This window comes from Gasterosteus aculeatus, chromosome 6 (genome assembly GCF_964276395.1).
Source record: "Gasterosteus aculeatus chromosome 6, fGasAcu3.hap1.1, whole genome shotgun sequence".
Taxonomy (NCBI): Eukaryota; Metazoa; Chordata; class Actinopteri; order Perciformes; family Gasterosteidae; genus Gasterosteus; species Gasterosteus aculeatus.
Window position 1 is genome coordinate 12,896,467 of NC_135693.1, and position 27,463 is coordinate 12,923,929.

Below are 27,463 nucleotides of genomic sequence, written 5' to 3' on the forward strand. Positions count from 1 at the left end.
AGGCTTGTGTCACAGCCATACTTTCACTCAACAGCTGAGGGACTATTATGCGCCCTAGAACCATTGTTACATGTCATAAAACTCGTTTTCTTCTAGTGCGTCTGGCTGAGTCTAAGAAGTAGGCTGAGTTAGGAAATGGTTGAGGTGCAGGCGAGGGCGGCGAACAACCCCCAGCCACCAGTTGATGCCCCTGGCGTCGGGGCTGTCATTAGATGGGTCGAGTCAACCTCCACAATGTTTGTCACAAATTTAAGAGTTGTGTAGAGTTGTGTAGTTAACGACAAAGCTAAAACCAGACAGATATTTATCTCAAACTAAAAACGACAACTCAACCGTCTATTCTTTCCCCGATTATCATCTTGTGTGTATGAGGGGCGTGCTTACGTGAATCAGACGCATATTTATACTTGTGGACATACTCGGGTATCCTAAAAGTGCTCCACAGATGAACCGGTCTAAATGTTAATGACTGAGGAGATGGATGAGCGCGTGGTTAAAGGACAGCCTTTTCATGGAAATAATTAACAGTCTGATGGTACAGACCCGTGAACTATTCAAGGCTCAGCGCTTTATGGTCAAACTGCCATTGGCTGAGATGGACATTAAATTTGTGGTGAAAAAGGTAACTGTAATGAGAATGATTAAGGTGGAGGGCATGTGGCAATAACTAAAACAGAGGGGTGGGATATATGCATGTGGGTTGGGTTTGGGGGCAACACGATGGGCTTTTGGTGTCTACCTCAGTGAAGCTGGGTGGCACCTTGGGGCAAGGACACACACACACACACACACACACACACACACACACACACACACACACACACACACACACACACACACACACACAAACTGAGTCAAATGCTGGAGAAAATCATAACTCCCCGGCGGCCAGGCCCCGGTCTCTCAGGGACTGTTTGTTCTTAGCTTTTGACAGGTGGGGGGGGTTTCTGTTGTCCTGCAGCAAAGATCCACAAAGAAACACCGCAAAGCCTTTTGTGGAAGCAAGTAGAGTAGAGTTTGCGAGGAGGGAAGCTTCACTTCCATTTAAGCACAGCGATTACAGGTTGTCTTGTTTTTTTCAATGAAAAGTAACGAATATTGTGGCTTCCATGACGACGTGTGCGATTACCTCAGCGCCGAGCGCCACATGACGACGCACGATAACATGACGCCTCTTCTGTTCCTCTGCAGCAGACTTCATTTGCCCAAACCGCTGCTATTTGTGGGACATGTTGAAGGAGAGGAAAGTGTGTCCCACCTTCGGAAACTGCTTTAACACCGTCCGGCCTTCCTTGTGCCCTGTTCTTTTTCCTCCCATGAAACAAAGTACAGAGGAATGTAGGACATAGTCTCTGCGGGCTGCTGTTAAAGGGTTGCCCTTGTTCCTGCTCCACTTCTGCTTCTATTTCCCTCCTCTCTCGACCTCTTCCCTCCACACGTACGGCGCAGGCTTTTCACGTGCACACACCCGCGTAGCCATGTTAGCTGGCAAATTCGAACACCGGTACAGACACACACACACACACACAAATTATTTCTCGTTTCTGAGAGACGTCATGAGCAGCGACCTGTGCCTGTAACTCTAGCATTAGTACGAGATCGGTGTCCGCGCTGAAGAAAAGAAACAGTGCCTGATGGCTAATGCATAAGGGTAAGGTGAGAAATATGGCTGAGCAGTGAGACAACTTGGCAGACTTTGTTCATGAAGGGTGACCTTCTGAGGACCTTGACCTGGATGGATTGAGTCTTTAAGTGGGTCAAGGAAGACCGTGCAACCATGAGTAGACTAGAATTAGAAAATACTTTTTTCAACCCCTAATTATCAAAAATCGAATTATCGAAAATAACGCCTTTTTTTAAAATCAATTGTTTTGTGCAATGGAACAATCCAGCGTGCTGAGAATAGTGACAACATTTACTGTGATGGCATAACATGTTAGCCCTCAGGTATTGTTCTAATGAGAGTGAAAATCTCCATGTCTGTCCCTCCATGTCTGGTAAACGCGGCGTCGGGGGCATGAAATTGATTGAAGTCCAATGACAAAATTACCGGAGAGATTAGCAAAGTCAATTAGCAATGTAATCATTTTTCTGCTATCAGTGTTTATCAAAGTCGTCATGTCGATTTAAATTCCATCTGCTGCTGCAGTTGCCTAATATCCCTCAATGCAGAGCGGAAGGGCTGCTTTTCCGACAGCAGCGTGAACACAGCAAAAACAAGAAGTTAATTTGATAAACCCAAGATTAAATTGAAATGATGAGTGCCTTTTTTTTTTTAATGTCAAGCGACCCGTGTCAATTTGCATCGACCACTGACAACATATAATAAAGACCAAATGCACCACTTTTGATTCTTAACAAATAGCACATGTGTTAATATTCCTAAAAGAAACTGGATTTTAAAATGTCACAAATAATGATATGTGTAATTATGTAGTTTTTGTGCCGATTGAAATGTTATTTTTACATGAGGTCGTCCAAACGCACTAATTAATGACCTGGAAATAAAGTAAAAATGTCTTCACTGAGTTCCAAAGAGCAGCGATGTGATGTGTTTAGTTTAGCTTCTCCTGGCTTCTGAATAAATCAACCATAAACCAAAGTGTCATTTTTATCTTGGAATGATGGCAATCCTTTGTTTTCACTACTCTCTCTCTTTTTTTAATTTCAAATATGCTTTGTCGCTGAGCATATCGCGCAGAGTTCTCGTTTCCTTTCGTGATGTTCTATTTTCACTCACAAACTACTCCTTTTAGGCTCTAAAATAAATAACGTCTTTGTAGAGGAAACGCTTGAAGCTAGATGCTCGTCATTTGTGTTCAGATAAAAAAAAAAAAAAGCAGTTTGCTATTTTTAGCCTCTGTGGAGAGGTTTTATTTGTACATTGCCCTTGTAGACGCTAAAGTATTTCTTATTTTAGTAATGGTGCCTTGGCCTAAATCAATCATTTAAGTACTAACCTGGCCTTCTTTTAGCGTCACAGACTTCTCACCTAAACTCACATCCAATGTCCTCTGGAGACATACGTTGTGTAACCCAGGCATTCACTTATTGCGCTCAAAGCCCGTTCTACACGCCTTCCTGTTTTTCTGTTTGGGTTATATGTTGATTGTGTGTGGTGACTGGGACAGTAACAAAGGAGACTGTGGATTCTAAGAAGCTTACGAGCTTACTAGAGCAGAAGACATTTGTGAGATATGAGGAGTGACTCTGATTTGGTGGGTTGCACTGTGGTTGTGAGCATTAGTAGGGCAGTGGTTGTTGTTTTCTGAGGGTGGGGGGGGGGGGGGGGGGGACCTTGCTGAGTCTCCTGCAGCTTGCCAAGGTCATGTGCGGGCTAACAAAAGGCCGGCTCCTGCTGACTGGCCGAAGGTGTTTCAGACTATTTTTAGGACAAGATCATCAACATAGTCCTTTGCCCTGATGAGAAAATGAGTTTTATTTGTCTGGTTGATTTTGTTCCAGAAGCAGATTTCCTGGTCAGAGGTCGCAATGACCTTTCACTCTGATCTTTGAAGTAAGAATCATTACTGAGATACTGTGATTCCGTATTGCTTTCTCTCTATCGCCACTGTACTTGGGAGCATCTGAAGGAAGACTTAAACGGCACAGCGTAGCTGTCTGGAAGCCGGCAGCAGAACTTTTCAAGACACCCCAGACGCCCCATGAACGCGAGTTGCGTATGCAACGAACGAGTTGTTGACAGAAATCCCCTTGAATTGTGCAGAACACCTAGAAACTGCAGGAACGAGTGGAGACCTCAGTGAAGAAATCTCCTGCCTTTTGTGGATTTCCCCGATTGACTGTATTTAACAATGTTCATAGAGTGGTGCACAAAAAATTTCACCCTTTATACAAAGTAATAATTTCAAAATACACAAGACAGGACAGGGAACCAATGACCTGTTGAACACGGGATGCAAGGCGGCATATTGACTAATAATAGTACAAAGCAAACCCCTGCGAGCACAGTCCCCCTCGCTTTGCACTGTCACCTTCTCATCCTCCCCTTTTTCTCGCCCTCTTACTTTTACCACCTCTCTCCTCTCCCAAAAATGATAGCCTTGTCCCTTTGATTTCGATTTAGACCGCAATAATTCATTGGCCACCCGAGGGCGGCACATCAGGCTGTGAACACCTTGACACAAAGTATTATCACGTTTTAATACATTGTTCTGTAAAGTAGATGTTGCTTGCTGAATTGTTTTTGTATTTTTCCACTCGTAGTTTACAGATATGTATTTGCATATGCCTGTATATGCATTTGGATTAGATTGGACTAGAATACATTCAATATCTTAGTAGATATAACCATCTTATTTGGAAATATGTCTTTGTTAGCAGAGAATCGTGGCTCATACTGTTTGTGCGTAGGTGATGAGTGACAGCTCTACTCATAAAGCACATCAAATTAATGTATTTTCTTTTAGGCTTCTTCTTTTCACTCATTTCAAGGCACAGTTGGGTTTGAGAAGTGTTTATCGTGCCGTAGGATACATTCAGACGACTTGCCACACAAACAGCAGCAAACTCATTTTTTATTTTTTATTTTATAGTCAAAAAAAACATTCAGCAGCTCCACAATAATATGCTGCACAACTCTCTTAACCTGCACAGATTCACTCTTAATTTGCTATTTCTTTCTCTATGTCTTCCTGATGTTTTCCTCCCACTATTATAGGTAATGATCATAAAAATGACTAAATTAAAGCTCTCAAAGTGTAACCATTTTGCTGCCTTTTAGTGCCAAATGAAGACCAATTGGAATCTAATGTGGAATTTAATTTACCACTCAGCTCCTGCTGTGTGCTGCAACGCTCCCTCTGTGTTACTGCGAATGTTTTGGGTCACGTGACTGTAGATGAGCGGTTGTACAGAATTAGGCCAAAGCTGGGCCTGAGGGGAAATACCATTGTGACCACTCCAAACGGCGCCTTCAGTGTGCACCATCTGCGTGTGCCTGCTATTGTATTAGCGTGGATGTGTGCAATCCCTTGCACAAGGGACTTTAAGGTTTGTTAAGGACGGGGTTTCACATCCTTTTTAGGAGTGATGACGCAGGAGCATGGGTGTTGTGCAGACGGATGTGAGGAATATTGTGCACGCTTAGCACGCTGTAGGTTTATTTATTATTCATGTTTTTTTTTTTTTGCATTCAGATTTAGTTTAAAGCCTACAGAATCACGAGAGGATGCTGCGGAAGTGAGTTAATCGAGTATTTAGGCCAGATCAATGTTAACTCTGTCAAGGGGTCGGATGCAAATTAACCTCTGTTCGAAAATCTGATTTCACTGCATGAGAGAAAGCATTTCAACCAAAAAACGTCACTTTAGTTTTAAACAACTGCTGCATAAACTCATTCTGATCATCGTATACATGAGCCAGGGTTTTACATCATCTTAAAGATCAAATCTGTCCTTAAGATATTCCCAAGGCAGACTCAAATTAGAAGTCAAATCCTCTTCCTCCAGCGACACGTCCTCTCTGGCACGTCTGCACTCAGTCATCAATTATTATGGATCATGAGATGAAACTTGATGATGACGTCTCGCTCCTCTCTTCTTCTGGAGGTTTTTGTTGTGCAGTAAGCTGTGCTCAGGGTCTCTCTGTGCGCCCCTATGGGCTGTGTGCATACCGATACTTCAATATTTGAACGTGAACATATGGGACTCGTTTGTGTTCCCTCGTCATGCTTTTCCGCTGTGGAATTGCAAAATGATAGAGGCTCAAAACCAAGTGAAGAATAGGGTGTGCAAACTGCCCAACGCCTATTATTGCTTTTGTCAAGGGCAGCCCCTATAATGGGTAATCATCACAAGGTAAACATGAAGATGGATCACATGACAGGCCGTAGAGATCCCGACTCATTTATCATCATCTGCACTTTCTTTAAGCAACACCGATGTAGCTTTCCCACGTTGTCTCTTTCTTTGCGAATAGTCTCTACCGTATGTGGAACAATCTGTTGGAGTATTTATGTTTGACAGATCCTGCATAATGTAACACACTGCAAATTGAAGCATTCGCTTTTTCTTACTTTACTTTCATCTATATTCAGTTGACACTGGGTCTTTTAGCGCTGAGAGTTTTGAGAAGCAATTGCACAATAAAATGATTATTCTGTCTTTCTACAGTGTGTTTGTCATGAGAAAGATATGAAAGACCCTTCTCTTCATCAGTATCACTTCATGACCGTTAAAGTTTTCTTTTTTTCTCTCTCGTCCAGTCCAATAGAATCCTGTCAGAACTTCTACAAAGATTTCACGTTACAAATCGATATGGCCTTCAACGTCTTCTTCCTCCTTTACTTTGGCCTGCGGGTAAGTTCAACACCTGAGTTCTCGCACATGCACGCAAAGCATACACACTCAAGCATGCATACACTGTACAAATGTGCAGACATGCACACATACACGCTGGCACAAACTACATGCTCACAGTCATGCAGGCAGGCTTTTCTGTATCTGCCTTTTTATGGTACAACCGACGATGCTTACAAACAGAGAGACACCAGCGAACACTGATATAGAATGCATTCAATTTGAACTCAAGCGGTGAAAATACTTCTGCTGGCGTCACTGTCATGCCAGTGCAGCATTCTAGCGGAGCAAACGCAAGCCTTAATGAATGAATATATAAACTCATAAGCCGCTTACACCACCAACCAGTCGCATGACTCGGCAAGTGGGCGGAAGCTTTTGTCAATCTGTGCACCGTGTCGGAGAAGCAAAGAAAAATGTCCATGCGATTGTCATCTTAAATGCACGATCATCACTATCTGCACTTTGAACCCATATACCAATGTTGTTGTTGTTGTATGTTTATCTATTTATATATACACATACATACACACTTTTGAATGTATATTTATATTGTTTAGTTGTTAAATATTTCTACTTGTGGTTGTTCTATTGATCTATTTTTATTTTGTATACTTGTTTATTGTATGTACTGTAGGTTGACACCACTTGTAACTGGGCTAAAATTCCAACAAGCATGTATGTGTACGCACATGTGGCGAATGAAGCTGATAATTCTGATCTGATTTTGCTTTTGACAGTTCATAGCGGCCAATGATAAGCTGTGGTTCTGGCTGGAGGTCAACTCAGTGGTCGACTTCTTCACTGTTCCTCCCGTGTTTGTTTCTGTTTATTTGAACAGAAGCTGGCTCGGTAAGTCCGCACATCTCTTTCAGCTGTCCCCTTTCCTCTTGCTTTGACTCTCTCTGTGGTCCTCACCGTAGAGACGAATCTCTTTGAGCTTTTCTTTTGCATTTTTCTTCTCCATTCCTCCGTCGTACCACTCCTTTTTTTCCAGTTCTTTTTTGCCCTCCATCTTAACATGTCACCCCTCTTTTTTTTTTATCAATCCCTGTCTTTCCATTTGCGTCTCAGTCCCCCTTCTGTCTCCCCATTACTGGGTCTGTGTCTATAAGGCCCTCGGGCTGCAGTCAACTGTCCTCCATCGCTGGAAGTGACAGGGCTTGTTTCCTCCAATGTTTCAGGGAACACAGTAGCACTAGAGAGGGAATGAGAGTGACTCATAAATGGGCTGCGGCTCTGTCTGCCTGTCTCTGTCTGTCTGTCTCTGTCTGTCTGTCTCTGTCTGTCCGGGTGTGTCTGTCCGGGTGTGTCTGTGTGTCTGTGTCTGTGTGTGTGTGTGTGTGTTTGTGTGTGTGTATTGTTGGTAATTGCGGCGTTGCACCTGGAATACCTCACAGCAGTGGATAACCGTCATCCAATGGGCTCATTCAATCTCACACAAATACTGCACACGGTTACATGTATGTGTTCTCCATATGTGCACACTACATGTGCATACACACAGTTTCTCGCATGGACGGACTGGAAAACACCCTAACCTGTATTACATAACAACCTGCGTTTCTCACTGCGTTCAGAGTATCGTGGCTTAAATTGCAGTAGGAAGAGTTTCTTTATAGCTTTATTCTTTTGTGCACAGGCATAATCATACACAATACTACACATTTTGTACCTCATTTACAACCGAGCCGAATGCTCAAATGCTATTCCACGAGCTATTCTTCAAAATATAGTCAGGAGAGTTTAAGAAGAACCTATGGAGCTAGATACAGTTGACCTTTATCTCAAAAAGACATCTTAAAAATCAGTTTTTCTCCTCATTTTTTTCCGAATGTGTCTTATTAGACCCAAGGAAAAGCATGTACAAGTATTGAAATAGGTGATGTCTGGTTTCCAATTAGGGGCCAAACTGTCATGGTTTACATAGACACTTAAACAGAATGGAGATTTTCTTAATGTTATGAGCATTTTCTCTGTGATTTTCCTGCTGACTAGTCAAAATATCATCTGTGAAAAACGGTACGTAATATTAACTAGCGACAACTTAATTTCAGAGATTTGGAACTTGGATAATGTAACAAAAAAAAAGGTCAACCTGGGAAAGAAACACGAGCAACACATTAATCGTATAGATTTCAAACAGTTATCTAGTTTAACCAAATGTATGTAAAGTGAAAACAGTCATTTTATGAATTAAATCAATAAATTAATGGATTGTGTTTTTTTTTTGTCAGATTATTAATGACAATACTAAACCCCCAGCTTTGGATTTATATAGTTGCGTTTTTATTATACATGATCTAAATTATGGCCACAACTCTAATTGCTGATTGATAGAAAAAGGGTTTGGAAATCTGCCGTCCTTGTTCTTGTTTTTACATGCCTACTGGAATCTCTACCTCTAATATACATCTATTAATTTTATAAGTAAAACTAAATTGTGCCAGTCTTATCTCTCCGGTGATAACGTTTTGTTAAGAGGCTTTCTCAGGGAAAAAGCTGCGTGATGAATTAGATATGGCAGAGTGAAGTAATCTGCTCTTTGGTATCCATGATAGGTGTCCTCATCTCATCCCCTCAAAGCGGTGAAAGATGATGAAATACTGTGAAAGGATGGTCTCGTAGCACACAGCCTTAATGTAGAAAATAAATACACATTTTGTATACAATACAGCTGCAGCGTGATTTGTTGAGTGCCAATGTATTGTTTTGGAGAAATGCTCTATGCATCCCATAATATGCATTAATATTATGTTTACAAGGGAATAATCCTGAGGAGGATCCTTTTGCAAAGATAATGTATCAAGTTGCATCTCCTTCAGACGTATGTTGTTGTTTACTGGTGGTGTACTTGTAAACAAGTGTTTAAGGCTGCATACGGCGATGCAAACCCTCAGCTCTAAATGAACAGTGTGTGTCTGCACTTTGAAATGGTGCAACTCAACGGGCTCCTGATAGCTTCCAGAATACTAATGTGATGCTGAAAGTGACAGTTAATATTTGGGCTCTTACGAGTTGGGTATGGAACCGTGATCAGCTCCTTCTATCCTATATTATTATGGAATTACGACACGCAGTACCATGTTGTGACAGGAAAACTAGCACAATTTATAAGTTGATATTGTAAGAGAATGTCAAAAATTGCAGCGTATTGCTGGTGCTGCCTCCTTTGGTAACCTTTTGGTCATTAATTACCTTATCATCACCCTAAAAATTATTTAGCCCTATTGAACACCTCAAGCTTGATGACTTTAATATATCCCGGTGTTTTATCCTGTTGTTTAACAGGCTTTCTTAGAGGACACCGGGGTGGTGAAGAGCGTGTACCTTGCTCCTCATCACAGTGGATTTGTAGCAGAATAAACACTGCAGCCGGTGTAATACATCTCAATCATGCTACCTTTGCTTCACCATCAGCTGTGGTCCTGCATGAGAAGACAGCCAGTGGAGCTGTATAATAAAAAGATCACTAATAGGGGTTCTGCCCTGTGCGGTGTGGCTGAGCGTCCACCCACTCTCCTCCAGAGCCAGTATATGCTCCGTGCACTTAAAGTTCTGTTCTTCCTACCAATGTAAACTGGACATTGATTAAGAGCAGTACAGCGACGTGCGGCTAATGTAAGAGGGCATTCAGAGTTCTTCATTGGAAAGGATAATTAATCTCCTTTAAGTACTTGAACTGAGCAGCACTGAGAGCAGTGACGGATTAACACACGGTGGTCCAAAAGATGCTTGTAGTTCATCTAGCTACCGATCCGTATGTCTCACACCCTGCTAGTTAGCTTCACACTCTCCTCCCTAGATGATGAAAAACGACCAAAACCCAGTAACACCAATGCTGGCTGTGAATATTTTTTGGCTACCAACAGAGGAGGAAACATCATATATCAGTCACTGTAGATTACAAAATGATTTTACCATAAAGTCACCATGTAATTCATTGTAATCTAAACGTTGGGGTTGGCTTCATGAATTTACATTACGGTAGCGGCCTTAAGGTACTGCTTTCATTCTTTAAAGCTTGACTGCTACTGCCTCCTAGTGATGCTTCAGTATACTGTTTCATGATCACTCAGCGTAGTGCATCAGCCTGGTGTGGCCCTCAGTCGTTGGCTAATTCTTGTTTACGTTTAAGACTCTTTGTTGCAGCTCTGCTCAACGCTTGTCATGCTATTGCACGTTGCATTATTGTAGATGCATTAGTTGGATTATAAGATGGGAAGAAATGTGATGCTGGTGTTGAATGTCATATGCACGGGTGGTCTATCCAGCATGACTCACCAATAGGAGCCAGTGCTACACTAGCAACGTGTGTGCAAGTGTGTAGGTGTTAGCGCCGCATAGCGTCGTAGCATCTAGTTCACGGCGTTGTTCACCGTCAGTATGAAAGTATTCCGATGTCCTATCCCAGACTGGTGATTGATAAAATATCCCGATAGGCGGAACTCTTGGTTGCGAATCCTCAAGAAGGAATGAAGGAATGAATGAATGAATGAATGAATGAAGTAATGAATGAATAGTGGCCAAAGACCAAAACTGATTTCTTTCCATGAGCATCCGGCAAGAGGCTTTTGGCATGTTTGGAAAAGATATCTTTTGGTGTGAGGACACAAAAAATGCATAAGTTGTGGGACCATGTTTTTTTTCCTGGTTTGGAGGAAACTCTCCAACACACATCTTTGCCCCACAAAGTTATGAATACAGCACACGCGCACACGCAGACACAGATTCACACTAACACAAACACAGATGGACAGTATAACACAAACACAGATGCTTCACACTGATTGAGAAAAATGAAGCCCCAAGCTGGCTCCATCTTTTTATCACTGGACATTTTGGTTAAAATATCTAATATTTTACCATCAAATACAAAATTCGCAACACAATTTTGGATGTTACTTTTCAATCTAAATAATTTCCACTATTTATTAGTGAGTTCTCTACTTATTTTCAACACAAAATATCCATGTCAATCTAGTAAACATACATATTAAATGAACAGAAATAAGAAAACTTGATGTACATTAAAACGACAAAAGAAGGTCCACCTAAAACCTGTTGCTATAAAATATGAGTCAGCAAATACACTATACATGAGAATAAACAGTACAGTACTGTGCGCCTAATGTAGTGTATGCTAAAAGACATTCCATAAGTATTAAAGGAGACCTTTTGAATTCTTACCTAATTATTGAAGAATGGTGCCCAGATCTGATTTAACTGTAATGTAAATGTGAAATGACATCGGTCAATAACTATTATCAAATTACCACGGCGTGTTTTGAGCTTTTATATGCGTCAACAGGATTACTGTTATTCTTCTGCAGCATTTTCAATTTATCTTCATCTCTGCTAAATCCCTGGCAGGATTCAGACCTTTTTTTAAATAAAATGTTGAACCTGTGTGTCGAAGGAGAGAAAAGCTTGAAAGGAGTTCTCTGTAAAGCCGTTGAAGGGGCATGGGAAGTCTGTTTGGGTGCCGAGGATTAACATTGTAACTAGAATGAAAAAAAAAGAAGAAAATCCTATATTAAAGCGGACACTTTTCTCACTGAGTCATCACTGTCCCACCAGGCGGATGTGATACAACAAACTACACAATTCTAACCGTCTATTTACTCCTTTTAATTTTTTGAAGTTGCTTTTAAAATTCTTGGCCCAAAACATTTTTAGATGAGCAATTTTTTATGGCAGTCTTGCCTCTAACTTTGCATGGGATCAATGATTCCTCCGAAGCTGCTCGTCTATCGACATGCCCCCGGTGATGCCGGTGCGAAGCCCGTCCCACAGACGCGGAGGCGGAAGAAGTCCCGTGCCGATCTCTTTCATAATGGGTACAGGGTGAGGTGGAGGGGCGCAAAGCGAAAGGCAGACGGGACGGTTTTGTTCAATGTGGTCTTGTTTGCGCATCCTCTCCACCTGGGGTGAGGCCGTTGGTGCAAATGTAGAGAGACACGTGTCATCTGGAAGAGTATTCTTGTTTATGCATACTTTTTAAATGTATTCTCTTTCTTTACTTTGTTGGTCTTTAAAACATGTTTGCCACCACTGTGCCACATTTTCAATTACCGAACTGATTGTTTGGGATGTGTGTATAGACACATGCGCGTGTATACACACACACACACACACACACACACACACACACACACACACACACACACACGTTCCATTGGATCGGTTGTGTTATGTAAAAAGCCAATGAGGCAGGTGTCGCTTTGTTCTCTAATCCCTAAACTAGGGGCTTTTGGATGCACACTGAACTCATGTAAAGTAGGCCACACGATGTTGCTCTTAACTTCTTTGAATGCATAAATAATTTCAACACATCACCTAGAATAAAGTGTGCAAGTTTTTTTTTAGCTCATCCCCTGGTGTGTTGCGTAATTTCTTTTGAATTATATGGTGCGGTGCCAAAAGGAAAATAAAGACAAATGAACTATAATATCGGATTGCTCATGCATGTTGCCTGTTGTCTCAATATCTGCCACTGTTATTCCTCTGTGGTCCTACTGTAAATACATTTTAGAAAACATCCAACTTATATGATTATATGTGAATGCCACCAGTTGTTCGTCATGCACTTCTATACTAATCTATGCATTTCTGTCTCTGTCTCACAGGCTTAAGATTTCTCAGAGCACTAAGATTGATACAGTTTTCAGAAATTCTACAGTTTTTGAATATCTTGAAAACAAGGTAAGAATAAAGCTTTCTTCTTTCATCAACCAGAATCTTATATGCATAGAATAATATCTTACTACCAAGCTTTTATTCCTATTCTGTACCTCATTCGGTTTATTTTTTTGTTTATTTATATGCCGATATACTATTAAAACCCCTGTTCAATTTCCCTGGCTGTTGTTTATTGCTAGTGAGACTTTAATTAGCTAACACGTCTTTCTGTCATTATTGTCTAACATCTTTGAGAGTTATGGTTCCTCCTCTTCTTTATCGCAGTAACTCCATCAAGCTGGTGAACCTTTGTTCCATCTTCATAAGCACATGGCTCACAGCAGCTGGATTCATACATTTGGTGAGTGGACAGACGTGAGGACCAGTAGTCATCAATGAGTCCCCCAACAGTACTTTGGGTACTTTTTTCCATTGGGGAGAAGTGCTCTAGATAGCAAAATAAATAAACTGAATAAACTGTTCACAATAACAGAATGCACAGTGGCATTGGTGAAGAGTGTTTTTATTGTGGTAAGCACCAATCGGCCTAATAACCTACAATAATAATAATAATAAGTATATACAGTATATTTGTCCTGATGCCGATCGAAGGCAAGTATTAAAGAATTATGTTCAACTTACGTTGGTGATTTTTGTCTGTCATGGTCATTTATCTATTTTATTTAATAAAATATAAATGTAAAGTTAGTGGCAATTTTTGACACTATTATTGTATGCCTCCTTGCTTTGAGGAAAAAAAGTGATTATTATTAAGTGTACACTGGATTTTGTCTGTATAGTATTCATTGCACATTTGCAGCTCTGACCAACAACTCATAAAGCATCAAACGTTTTTACCACTAGATGGTAGTCTCATACAGTAAACAAAGAATAAACTTTATGACTTTATGAAAGATGATGCACTTGTAGCTGGATTTAATCAAACTTGATCAAACGGGTTGTCTTTTCAAGCGTTGTCTTTATCAACAGACGGGTGTGTTCAACCTATTTTAGGAAATTCTTACAAGTGGTCTCTAATAAATTTTGCGTCGTCTCCTATCGACCTTCTAGGTGGAAAACTCAGGGGATCCTTGGGAAAACTTCCAGAATTCTCAGTCCCTTTCCTATTGGGAATGTGTCTACTTGCTGATGGTGACGATGTCTACAGTGGGCTACGGGGATGTCTATGCAAAAACCACCTTGGGGCGCCTGTTTATGGTCTTCTTCATCCTTGGTGGTTTGGTAAAATCAGGCTTTTCTTTTCTCCCCTGCTCCCCTTTTCCCCTCCTTAATCCTGCCTGTCCCCATCAATAGACTGTATAAAACTGAACATTATACATTAACGAAAAAGGAACTAAAATGATTTTGTATGTTATATATTTTAGCATTGTGCCGTTTTAAAAATAATAGAACTATGTTGCTTGTCCCATTTTATTTTATCCTGCTGTTACAGTACTATGTGCTCCTTCGTCTCTTCCCCTTACCTGTATTTAATTGATAAGATTCTCTCTGATAATAATGTTACTGTTCTCTTAAAAGCAGTTTCGGTTTCAGGACATCCCCTCCTCCCGTGTCTTTTTCCCACAATTCCAACAAACACAGGGGCAGAGAGATCAGGCTTAGGCCGGCCTGACTGTTACCATAGCAACAGCTCCCTCCCTATCCCGTCCTGCTCACCTCCCTCTGATCTCGCATCCTGATTGGTCACGCTTTGTAGACTAACTTAAGCACAGGCGGTCGTGGTTGTTGACACCCGTGAGCGCTCACACGCGCGCTGAAGACGCCGCCGCCTCCTCCGACTTGTCTCCCAAAGAAGTGGAGGCTTTAGCCAAATCACAGTCCCCGTGATCGGTATTTATTTGGCCAGCGATCACTGTGGACTGATGACCTGCAGCTGTGTGGATGTGTACCTTGTTGTGGCCATGGTGATAGGTTATGAGGTTTTCTTTAGGCCAGTACCTCAGCCGGCTTCCAGCAGCGGCTGAATAATGACTTCATGCTTGAGATATTTTAAAGCCAGGGATCATATTAAACTCACATCATTCCACATTACTCCATCTGATGGATGATCGGTGCAGTTTCCAAGTAGGAGTTGAGTATGTGTTTATGAAGGATGAGGGCACCTCTTTGTGTCTTATGTTAGATGTTAGCCTGGATGAGTTGTGTCAGTGATTGCCAGCTGGTCATCGGTTCATTTAAACACAACCCTGCACTAGTACAACAGGCTGTGAAACCTTGCAAAATGCATCCAGCTCATTTTCCAGCCCAACAAATGAGTCTTAATGTGTTTTGCAGCTGTGGACCATCAGGTAGGCCTATTCAAATCAACCTGCCAAATCATCTGTGTTTGTTGGACAAAACATGGCACATAGGTTTTTATTCTCCTTTCAAAAGTCTGCCATCCAGAAAGGTATTGGGTGTTATCACAAACTGACTACTCGTCAGCTGTGACAAAATAATTGCCCAATCAACAAACCCATTCCTAAACACTTACCTTTAAAAATCGGGGGCTATTTTTTAATTTCTTTTTTTTTACAGCAAAAACAAAACTTTTTTGGGTTTTTGAAGATCTTGCTCAATTTACAAAGTTTTTAACTTGATTTAAATTGCAAATATTTCCCCCCTTAGAAATCTGGATTCATGCTCCAGTTTCTTCACCACCCTGCTGCGGCGTAGTCGTCTCTTTTTTTAGTTTCTTCTTCTGTCTTCTATCTTCTCCTTAGGCCATGTTTGCCAGCTACGTCCCTGAAATCATAGAGTTAATAGGAAACCGAAAGAAATATGGTGGTTCCTATAGTGCGGTTAATGGGAGAAAGTAAGTATTCCAGATGGTTCTGCTGTTTTTCTGTGTGCGGTAGAACCCTCTCTGCATGCCTTTTTCTTTTTTCTGTTCCATGCATGTAGGCCATGTTTGCTCGCTACGTGCCAGAAATTGCTGCTCTCATCCTTAATCGGAAGAAATACGGAGGGAGTTATAACTCGACACGAGGCAGAAAGTAAGTTGAAATCCAGACAAGGTGTGGTTGTGTGACTCAAGTGCGCCCCCATGGAGTTCATAGTTACTTGGGGTTAGTTAACTTGACTCCTTTTAGAACAATAAAGTTACCTCATGCCATCACGTCACACGGCGTGACTGGAGACCTTGGCCATTAGGACACACATGTCCATGCCCTTTTACTCTCTCTTTTCTGCTGTCTCTATCTGTCCTTCAGTCATTTGTGTGATGTTCATTTGATTTATTTCTCCTCTTGGAAACATCTTGTGTTGCGCTTTAATTTCATTTTGAAAAAAGGAGCTTTCATGACTTCAACACTAACATGTCGTGCTTTTTGCAATATATCTGTGCACTTTGTATCGTCCATTTGTCATTTGGCCCTAAATCATATTGTCTAATACTGCCTGTCGGGGGGGAACTAGTCCTTGTGAATGTCTTTAAGTCCTAAATAGTCAGAAATGAAAGAAAATAGTCATGAAATCCCTACTATACTCCTCCAATGGATTATTTCCCACAAGAAAATAGAAAGATATAAACATCTGCAAGTGCATTATTGTTGGTGGTCTTTTTAAGCATCATCAATTCCAATGACCTTTGCAAAATATACTTTCTTTTCTTGTCTCATGCAGCTTGAGTTCTTTTCTTTTTTTTCTTTTTTTTGCACGTTTTGTGGAATTTTTTTTTCTTCACCGCATCATTTCTGGCATGTTCTCTATGACCTGCAGTCGTGAAGCTTTTTCATTAATTGCGAACTACATGAAAAAGTCAACGCAAACCCATCGCATCATCCGGCCCTGATCTTCAGTCAGCTCCCACACCCTGAATGCTGGATGCCTCGCTCCCACTGGAGGCTCTCAAAAGCTCTTGGCTTGTTTTTTTTCCTGCTTGGTTCTCGGTATTGTAAATGGGCCTCTCACAGTGCACTGTGAAGTATGTGTGGCACTGTGGTCATTTTACCACAGTAACTGTGCTGTCCCCCCCCCCCACCTCCTCCGTGGCTCAAACCTAACTGATATTCAGCACAGATACATTTGAATTCATATGTAGTGTGTCTAGAACAGGGTCGGTAGATTTATTTCCCCTTCTTCTTCGTTCTTCTCATTCTCTGCTTCGGCTCTCAACATCTACTACTTTGCAGTCCTCTCTTTTTCTCTCTCTTTTTTCTTTCTTCCAATCCCACTCCTTTTCAGCAATTCTTTTCAGCGAGGCGGATTCTAGCGAGTCAGCAGTAGTGGAGGAATGGGTGGAAAAAAAAAAAGCTTTTGTTTGATAATGTTTGCCTGTCATTGAGATAAGATTGATGAAATGTTATATTTGGCTAGTGACCTCAGGCCAGACTCACACATGTGTGTTGAGAAAAGCCCTTGTCAAAGCTGAGGACAGTTTCTCCCACACACTTTATTTTCTCTTTCCGCACCCCCCCCCCCCCTCCTTTACTCTCTGGTGCATACAGTGCAGACATATGGTAACAATCAGAAGATACCCACCAAACACACAGGCTTAGCGTGGCACCTATGATCGTTTGGATTGGTATTTGCGTGGAGTTTACATGTATTGGACCTGACACATGGATACAAACACTTTGCCATGTGGGTTAAGGTTTGCCGTTGGGATTCAGTTATTTAGCAGCTGTCAGCAGAAGAAGAAAGGTCCATCACGGAAATGAGATTAGGAGATTACAAGTGTCTGACTGATTACAAAGCTCACAAACAATGAGATCATGATGCATCGTGAACTCTTTTAAATGCATCCCTTACTTCATCTCGCTGCCCGGCTGCTGTCATTTGAAAAAAAAAAAATGCCTTGAAGGTTGTTTGGAAGTGAGAGGGACTCACATTGGATCTGGACTAAATTTCTGTTTTATGCCGGTGTTGCTTTTAGAGCGCTGTGCAGTGCAGCATACGCCCATGAGCACAGTGACAGCACTCAGCCCGCGTATGCTAATATAACAATGACAAGTGTTGCAACTGTTGCCGCCAAGTGCAGTCGGGACTCTGTAGTTTCCATTATGGCCTCTGTGGTTTCTTTATCGGAGGGGTTGGCATGGAAACCGGCTTCAGCTTTTGCTGATCTGTGGAATACACCTTTGAAAGTCCTCTGTAAAGGCGTGCAGCTGAAAGTCTGCACGCTCTTCCACTTTTAATACAAAGTGCATTATGAACTATTTACCTTCACAAATCTTGCTATTGATTACACAAGATTTCCTTTTAATTCAAGCGGTCTAAATTGGAACATTTAGATTCTGGCAGTAGCTTTTGTCACTGACCCATAAGGATTAGAGCAGTACCAAGTGAGTGACCTCTGTTGCTGATGTTTGAGCTCTGTTTGTTCATTTTGTTGCATCCCCACTGACATCTTGAGATGCTCTCTGACTGCATGTTTTGTGTGCACGCTCTGTAACACCCCTTTGTATTGAATGTGATAGTGTTCCCGCTTTTGTTTTAGTTTTCTGCGTTGTTTGGTTCTCCTGTTAAAAAAAAAAAGAAAAAAAAAGATCTGCCGATTTTTATGTCCAACTGTACAGTTTAATCTGGTTAACCAGAGTGGAGGTGTTTATGAAGCAATTATATATAAACTATCCGTTGCTTAAATCCTATTGAACTAGCCAAAGACCTCAGTATTCAATTTGATGCCACCCGCAAGAAGCACGCCAACTTTAATTACAGAGATGCATAAAAGCTAAATAAGTGAGGAAGAAAGTTTAGCATTGCTAATAAATCAACTACAACACTTTGTGTGTGTTCGTGTGGGAGAGAGAGAGGGAGAGAGAGATTAACAAGCTAACGCTTTACCCACACAAACTGAACAATACGCCATATAAATCCGTATATTCCCTCTACCCTTGTTGAAGGGCATCTGGATACTGGCAATTGAAAAACATGACCGATGTTTTTCATTTCTTGAGAAATGAGAGACGTCTTGTGCCAAATACCGCCGGCTGCCCACAGACATCTCAGCTCATCAGCTTGTAAGACCACACGGCCCTTTTTGCTCCACTCCGGCCAACTGTGCCGTCACGGCTGCTCATTAGATTCTCTTAAAGGACAGAGGCGACATCTGCAGAGACCATTACGTCCTGAAACGTCCACACGCTGCCAGTCTTTCAATGTGTCTGTCACATTGCTTCGCCAAGTCCACTTCAATTCAGTCCTACCGGACCATCTGGTAGAGAGCAGGAGGACATTTAGTGATCCGGGTCATGGTTCTCGTCTAACATTAATAATAAGTATCTGTTTCCTTTAAACCTGCCAAACTTTGTCATATTTCAGTAATATTCTATGATTTTAGACATCAACGTTGTAATGTTAAATGTTTTAAATTGTGTTCAAGGATATGAAAATGTATTCAGACCAATCTGGTTTGATTGTAAGAACTCGAACAGTGAACAAATATGACCACAGTGTTCTATTTGTATTTGAGGAAAGTAACTTAATACTCATAGTGTTCAATGCAAAGCTGGCCAGTATCCAGGCACTCAAAACTAAAGTGGTTCATTTGTCTCCTGGCACATCCTGCTAAGTAGTGGATAAGGCCATTGTCATTACACGGAGTGCCTTTCAGGGCTCCATGAGGTAATTATGGGGTCTGCCTAATGCCCACACTAATCCACGGTGATATAAAGGCTGAATTCTACGCAGCATGTTTGGATTTCTCATTTAGGGGTTTGGCAACAAGACTGGGTGACATTTAACGTTAATTCCAAAAGGGTAGCTCACCTTACTACAGTGCAAATTAAGCATCAAAATGTCCTAAATCCAGCAGATTAGCATGATTAAACTCGTGATTATTACCATATCCTGGTAAAATTTCAACCATTTTTGATAACAATGCTCCCTATTTTATTCAATCATTTTAACAAATAGCGAGATCAAAGTTAAACAAAGGATTTAAAGTTTGAATTTAATACATGTATAAAAGTGAGCATCCAAACTGCCCAAATGACTCTCCTCTCAGGGATATAAATGTGAAGCTAGATCTATGAACTCGGCCGCTGTGGCGCACGGTGGAAGTCCGAGGACAAACGAATGCGCTGCCGTAATGCGCCACACGCCTCGCCAGCACACCCGTCAAATACTCCCCAGGTCCTGTTTAGAATTTGTGTCAACCACAGGCCTCCAAATCACTTTGAACGTTTTCAGTAATGTTCTGTACAAAAGCACAAGCACATTGATGTACACGTCTTTGTCAACATGCATTCGGCTCACGAAGGGGCGGTTTGGCCGAAGGGACGGTTTTTAATGTTGAGGACGGAAGACCGTCCAACCCGCGTGGGCTGCGTGTGATTAGGTCTTAGATGTTCCGAGTGGTTCCGAGTTGAGTGTTTGATTGCACTTGTGCAGAATTTAACCACTTTCATTACACGGGGGGGGAAAATGTTCACTTTTATTGCAAAAAAAAAAAGGAAGAAGCTATAATTCAATTACGTGTTTGCTTTGAAACTGCATTTCTTAACATGTATATAGCTTTTTTTAGTCTATATTTGAGATGTGAGAGTGCTTTGGTTTGACTGATTATCTGCGGGAGGCATGCCAGTGTCTGCAGTGATTCATGTTGCCCACTCAAGATGATTTCTTCCCCCCCCTCCAGGCATATTGTGGTCTGTGGTCATATTACCCTCGAAAGTGTCTCCAACTTCCTCAAAGACTTCCTACACAAGGACAGGGATGATGTCAATGTTGAAATAGTTTTTCTCCATAAGTGAGTTCTTTTTTCTTTCATCACCCGTGTAGCAAAACACAATTCTGGAAAACAATACACAGGCAGCCATATATATATATATATATATATATATATATATATATATATATATATATATATATATATATATATATATATTTACAGTATGTGTACTTATAAGTGATGCTAACTGCTCTACTATTTTCCCTGTGTGTTAGTATTTCCCCTAATCTTGAGCTGGAAGCCTTGTTCAAACGCCATTTTACCCAAGTAGAGTTCTACCAGGGATCTGTTCTCAACCCTCACGACCTCGCCAGAGTGAAGGTACAGTCAGCGACACCTCAATGACAAAATGAAATCACATAAAGTTGTGTAGAATGAATTGGACGGATTGAAAGCGAATTACATTTAGAACATCGTTTTTTTTTTTACCTTTACCAATGGTTTAACAATGCTCAATGCTCGTCATTAAGAACAAACCAGAATGTTTACACACCTGTTTTGTTGGTTTCTACTCATAGATCGAGGCAGCAGATGCCTGCTTAATCCTAGCCAATAAATACTGTGCAGATCCTGATGCTGAAGATGCCTCCAACATCATGAGGTATTGCGTCGCCTGGACTTCTGTGAAGTCCTGCGAAATCTGTGAAAAAACAGATTGATTGTGTTTTACATTGTGCCATTTATTTGTCCTTCAAGGGTTATTTCGATCAAGAACTACCATCCCAAGATCAGAATAATCACACAAATGCTGCAGTACCACAATAAGGTATGACGTTCTGGTGCCCTGTGCGATACAAGATTGCTCTCACTTGATGCTCTATTTTTATCACTCACAAGACTGAAGGTGTTTATCGGGAGACAACCAGCAACAATGTCTGATTTGTGCTGCATATCAGTGGTTTTGTTTTACCATTTGGGAATTCGTAGCAACATGACCAATCGCTCCCTTGACTCCATGAATTGATTTAAAAAAAGATGACAATTCATGCAAAAGCGTTTGCTGGTGGTTGCTGCGCCCATTGAAGAAAGCAAAGGTCACATAGACGAACATGTAGCTGCTTTCAGTGCAATGTAACGGCACGTCTGCAAGCTAATGCTCTTCTTCAGACCCAACTGTATCTACAGAGACTTCAAATCGCCTTTACGTGTGTTCTAAAGAGTGAAGAAAATGCCACCTTATCCACATCTTCAAAATGTCCTACTTAAAGGAAAAGTTTTAACATTTTGGGTGAAAAAAAGATGTAAAAAAAGAGGCAGGTGCCAAAGTGTTACAGACAGAAGACTGCAGCTTCATGCAAAGGGGTGGCGTTTTTCAGGTTTAAAGCATGAGAATATAAAACCCAAACCACAACAGTACGGGCCAGAGAAAAAAGCATGATGTTACCTCGTTAAGAAATGCGAACCATCTGCTTGGATTTGTACATCTCTCATGACCTCCTCTCCCTGTCATGTGATGAAGGCCCATCTGCTGAACATTCCGAGCTGGAACTGGAGGGAGGGTGACGATGCTATCTGTCTGGCAGAGCTGAAGGCGGGCTTCATTGCCCAGAGCTGTCTGGCTCAGGGCCTGTCCACCATGCTGGCCAACCTCTTCTCTATGAGGTCCTTCATCGAGGTAACACAGGGGACAACTTGCTCCGCTTGCCTCGTCTCAGTCGCTCCCTCTCAGACCGAAGGAATCGCGATGAACGAATTCGCATATTGCATTTTTGTTAATTAGGCGATTTATTCAGCGATAGAAGGTGAGGTTAGGATAAGCGGATACAGTAGTGGACCGGATCTATCAAACACGGTACATTCTCTGGGAAATGTTGACATCTTTGTCCAGAGAAATACTTCCATTAGAGTGATATCGGTTGTACCGACAGGTCATATGTTACTGTGAGAGCTCATGTGGACTTTGTTCAGTGTGTCTGCGGCTCAAAATTGAAGAGGTGCCTCTCTAGATTAAAGAACTCCTGTCATGAAGATGATGAGTCAGCTTATAACAGACCGGGCTGATGTTGTTCGGTAGAACATCTGCAGACCACATTGGACCTATATTTGAATCAAAACAGACGTTGCTTTATTTATTTCTCTGCTTAAGCTCACATGTGACATTTCCGTGCTTGTTTTTTTTGTCAGATTGAGGAGGACACGTGGCAGAAGTATTACCTAGAAGGGGTGGCTAATGAGATGTACACAGAGTATTTATCCAGTGCCTTTGTCGGCCTCACCTTCCCCACTATCTGTGAGTAAGTATCGCTCTTTCCTCGCTCAGCAAAGCCCACGGTTAGTGGTAGGTATCGCCAACGATTCTGAAGAAAGAAACCCAAGATGTGAATTTCAGGGGTGTTTGAAGCAGTCAGTCATTGGCTCGTACACTGCTGTCCTTTTTAATAAGTGCACGTGTTTTACAGGCTGTGTTACGTGAAGCTCAAGCTGCTGCTTATTGCCATCGAGTACAAGTCCGAGCAGAGAGAGAGCAGGTTTGTTCATTGCATCTTTGTCCCCCTGGCGTCAAGGTACGACAATGTTAAAAGGGAACTACTGTGTGGCTCGCTTCACAGGGGATCTTTTAATATTATTCCCCTTCCAAATCCTCTTTGTAGATGAAATAACACTTGGTGATTGTATTACATTAAAAAGAAATTTAAGTTTTTAAATGGAATTTGAATGACAGCGTTCCGATATAAACATTATTACATAATATAACAGAGAGAAAGCACTCAGAGAGCACACACCTTTGCCAAAGCTGCACAGTCATCGTGCCAAAACTTTTCATCAAGTGCAGTGGTACATAAGAAATGAGAAATTCCTAAACGCATCTTTTAATTGTCAAAAACCATGGATCTACACCAAAAAATCACTTATTCCCTTCGCTCATGGCTAGCTCAAAATGTAATTCAATTCTGATGACAACTTTTTGGAATTTCATGATACTTGGCAAAGAAATAAATATGACTGATAATACTGACTGTTCTCAGTGGTGCCAAATACATGTTGAATACCTTTGACTACTACTACTTTGCAGGTATGCAGAATAAAGATCTGGTTAAAATTCAAATTGGTTACTTTAGGTAACGGCATTTCATTTGTCCAAAGTTGATTATATTGTGCCGTCAATTAAAAGATTGACATTCACACCCGGCAACCATTTAAATTTCATGTCATTTTTTTCCTTAACTCGATTATTTTGTGTCCCTGCTCGGTCTGTATGATAACAAGTAACTCAGCGTTCTGTGTTCACCAATAGCATGAACTACTATTTTTCAGTAAACTCAATTGCTAAATCTCACGGACCCTTCCCAATTCAGCTGCGTCCAATGTGTGTACCGGAAGAGTTTCCTATTTAATTATGGTCAACACAAAGTGTACATATTTAATCCATCACAAAAATATGTTCCAGTGCACCACTTTCTGTGTATGGTCTTAATTCTTTTGAGCTAGTGAGCTGTTTGTAGGGATTTTCATGCATACTTTCCCTTAAAACCACAGATCTATTCCAGAAGATGCACTGCCACAATTTTCATTTGGTTTGGCACCTCTGTCAAGAAATAACCACCTTTAAAATCAAACTGAATTATTTTCAGTTAACCTTCCTTTTCTTTTAGGTGCAAGGACGTCACCTTTGGACGAGCATGAAATGAATACGTTAATGTGTCTGTACACAGTTGGGTCTCTTGCTGCCTATTTGAGGTGTACTAATTAGCAGGAAGGCATTAGAACCAGTCATATTATGCCTTTAAGCTATTGACAACTGTTTGATTTGAGATGTTTTCTTGTTGTTTACAGAAGCCGAAAGCGGTATGCCCTCTACCTTATCTTACTTCCAAAGCTCAACCCAATCTCCACCACTTAAAAGCTTCTGACTCCCCAAGGATATTTTTCCAAACTCACAGGCCTATTTTTCTAACTATTTTTTTTTTTCATGGTGTCCCTTGTGCTTAACGCACTAACTTCTTTGCAGGCAGGGCCAGGGTAGATAAATTGGACATGTTTGAGAAGTGCTGTTTCTTTGTCTTTGCTGTTGTCGCTGTGCCAAGGCCGAACGCTCACCCTCTCTCCATTTCTACCTCCCTTTTGATCTTTTCAGTTTTGTCCGTTGCTTAGTTTCTCTCACGTTCAGTTCTTTTTCAGTGTTTCCCAGTTGTTACTGTTCTGTGTGTTTGCTTTGCCAAACTAGTGGTTCCCCTCATGGTATTTTTTTTTTTAAATCTGTGCTTCATGGTTTTGACCTTGACTCAGAATCAGTCACGAGTTAGACCTCAGATGTATTGATAAACACTGATAATATGTTGTTCTATATTATGGATTTCATCTTGAAATACGTGGACTGATTATGCACCAATATTCAATATATTTTTCTTCATGGACTCATTACACCGCAAAAAAAAAGTGTTGAATTTTGGATAGCATTGGGTTGATCCAAACTAAAAGATAATAACCCTCGGCTAAAATATTCACAAGTGCCCCACATTTCACTTTTGCATTCAATCACACCCCTCATGTTCTCAGTGTTAAATGTACACCCATCTGTGCATGTCTGTACGTCTGGTTTATGTGTAGATACCTTGAGCGTTTGAGTGTGAATGAGCGTGCGGATTGTCCACCGTGTTCAGTCGTGCTCATCCGTCCCCCTCGAGTAGATGTTCCTTAGCGAGGTCACTTCCTGTCAGTTTGGTGTTGGCGAAACAATCCAACTGCACAGAAGTTACTGCAACCGTCTGCATCTACGTACCTGTCCTTATACCTGTACTGCAGTGGTCATGCCTTCCACTTTGACTGTTGTCCTCCTCACGCCGTATGCTACTGTGACTGCATGTAATGGCACTATCACACAAGGTGTACGATGCTTGCTTTGTTGCTCACAATATGAGGTTTTGACGCTTTTTAAGCTTCTACTCACCAGTTTGCAGCTAAGTGAAGAAAAATGTGTTACAGATACTCCTGTAAAATCTCAGATTTGGGCAGCAATGTTTGTGCAACTGTGATCTTTGATCTGTTTCTTTTAATTTATTTTCACTAAAGAGCATGCCAGGCACAACACCTGTTTACTTCACTGGGGGCCATTTAATCTGAGGGACTGTTTCTATTTTGCGTATTGAAAAGAAAAATGTGGAGGGAAAAATCTAATCTGCATGACTGGTGCAATTTAAACACAGCCCGACCTGTACATGGATTCAATTGCTCCCTTAATATTTTTGTTTGTTTTCTCAGAGCTCAGAGGAAAGATTTTGTAAAAAAAAAAAAAAAAAGATATATTCTCAGATATACTACTTCACTTCTGGATCTACACAGATATTGTACTTTATCTAAATTAAATATAAATTAAATTAAATGTTACAAAATAGTTATTAAGAATACAAATATTTTAATCACTGACGGTAGTTTTATTGTCCAATTTGTATTTTTGTCACAAATTGAAAAACCTTTAGTTTAAAATGTGAGAAAATGAAATAAAAAAAGATCACTAATTCATCATCTTTCATCTGGGCTTGATGTATTTGGAAGGAGTGTAAACCTTAAAGGTTAGCGGGTCAAGTGTTTTGACTTCTTAGTTCACACTCACATCATTGATGATTGTTGCCATCAGGTAACCATTAATGACCAGTGTGGGTGTTTGTGTGTGTGTGTGTGTGTGTGTGTATGAGCGTACAGTGTGTGTGCGCGTGTGCTGTGTCACCTCGTTGTCTCAGTCTAATTAATGGGGAATGATACTTCCAGTCACTTTAAGTGCTCGTGTAATTCAACTGAGTCCCACACAAAATAAGAATAGTGTGATAATATATATGTTAATATTTATTTTTAGCGATATTTGTATCTTCAGATATACATATAATTAACTTAAGAATGACTCATCCAATGTTAAGTCAACATTGATCTTGCTGGACATGCATTGTAACTATTTCCATCCTATAATTCGAGTCGTCAGAGTCACCAGTGATTTTGTTGAGTCCTATAAACTATATCAGAGTCACTAGAGTGCAATCAGCTTTGTATCAGCAGGAAAACAAGCTATTCATTCCCTTTCGTCCTGCTCTCATTACTAACAGAGGTAACAACTCGCTACTGCAGCTACTGCAGTCACAGTGGCCTTTTTAACATCCGTTTTTACTAGAAGACTGTATTTGAGAACTGAAACTTAAACCCAGCCCTAATTTAACTTCTTTCTGCCCTTGCCCCTTAACTTGAACCTCTCTATCCCCCTTCTCACCTACGCAAACCGATAAATAGTTAAAATTCGATCTGCCATTATTGTGTTATACATTCTGTCCATGCATACGAGTATCAGCAAATTAGCAAATTACCCCCCACAACAAGAACAGCTTCAACAAGTCTGTGTACCATTCCTCTTGATTAGCGTGTTGAGTTCCTCAACCGAGTGTCGTCCAGGAGTTAATGAGCATGATGTGTCTATGTCTCTGACAATCCAGCATCCTCATCAACCCGGGCAACCACGTCAAGATGCAGGAAGGAACGCTGGGATTCTTTATCGCCAGTGATGCCAAGGAAGTTAAGAGGTAACACGGAGGGCCGATTATTTATCATTTCCATTTGAGCAGTTTGATCATTTTAAGCACTGTGACCGTGTCACTTTCAGAGCATTTTTCTACTGCAAAGCTTGTCACGACGACATCACGGACCCTAAGCGGATCAAGAAGTGTGGCTGCAAGCGACGTGAGTAGGCGGGCCATTTGTTTCGCCCCGTCGACACCCCTCCCTCCTTCCCTCTCAGCCACAACCCTTCCTGTGGGCCCGCGTGTCTCATTACACTTACCGTTTATCATACTGTCACGTCCTCTGT

General features: G+C 41.2%; 1 protein-coding gene across 8 annotated transcripts in view; it reads left to right on the plus strand.

Annotated features, from left to right (window-relative positions):
• kcnma1a (potassium large conductance calcium-activated channel, subfamily M, alpha member 1a) overlaps window positions 1–27,463 on the plus strand; it is a 107,706-nt gene that overhangs the window by 46,259 nt on the left and 33,984 nt on the right. For 6 of the 8 annotated variants that reach the window (XM_078104472.1, XM_078104473.1, XM_078104469.1 and 3 more), the window contains exons 4-18: window positions 6,227–6,320; window positions 7,061–7,172; window positions 12,950–13,025; window positions 13,287–13,362; window positions 14,073–14,243; window positions 15,725–15,816; window positions 20,584–20,694; window positions 20,892–20,997; window positions 21,195–21,277; window positions 21,373–21,442; window positions 22,136–22,291; window positions 22,801–22,910; window positions 23,076–23,144; window positions 27,093–27,179; window positions 27,260–27,336. In XM_078104472.1, the coding sequence (XP_077960598.1) occupies window positions 6,227–6,320; window positions 7,061–7,172; window positions 12,950–13,025; window positions 13,287–13,362; window positions 14,073–14,243; window positions 15,725–15,816; window positions 20,584–20,694; window positions 20,892–20,997; window positions 21,195–21,277; window positions 21,373–21,442; window positions 22,136–22,291; window positions 22,801–22,910; window positions 23,076–23,144; window positions 27,093–27,179; window positions 27,260–27,336 (1,490 nt within the window). Of the gene's footprint in view, window positions 1–6,226; window positions 6,321–7,060; window positions 7,173–12,949; window positions 13,026–13,286; window positions 13,363–14,072; window positions 14,244–15,724; window positions 15,817–15,905; window positions 15,998–20,583; window positions 20,695–20,891; window positions 20,998–21,194; window positions 21,278–21,372; window positions 21,443–22,135; window positions 22,292–22,800; window positions 22,911–23,075; window positions 23,145–27,092; window positions 27,180–27,259; window positions 27,337–27,463 lie in introns of all 8 variants that reach the window. The other 2 variants (XM_078104470.1, XM_078104474.1) reach the window with 1 other exon arrangement.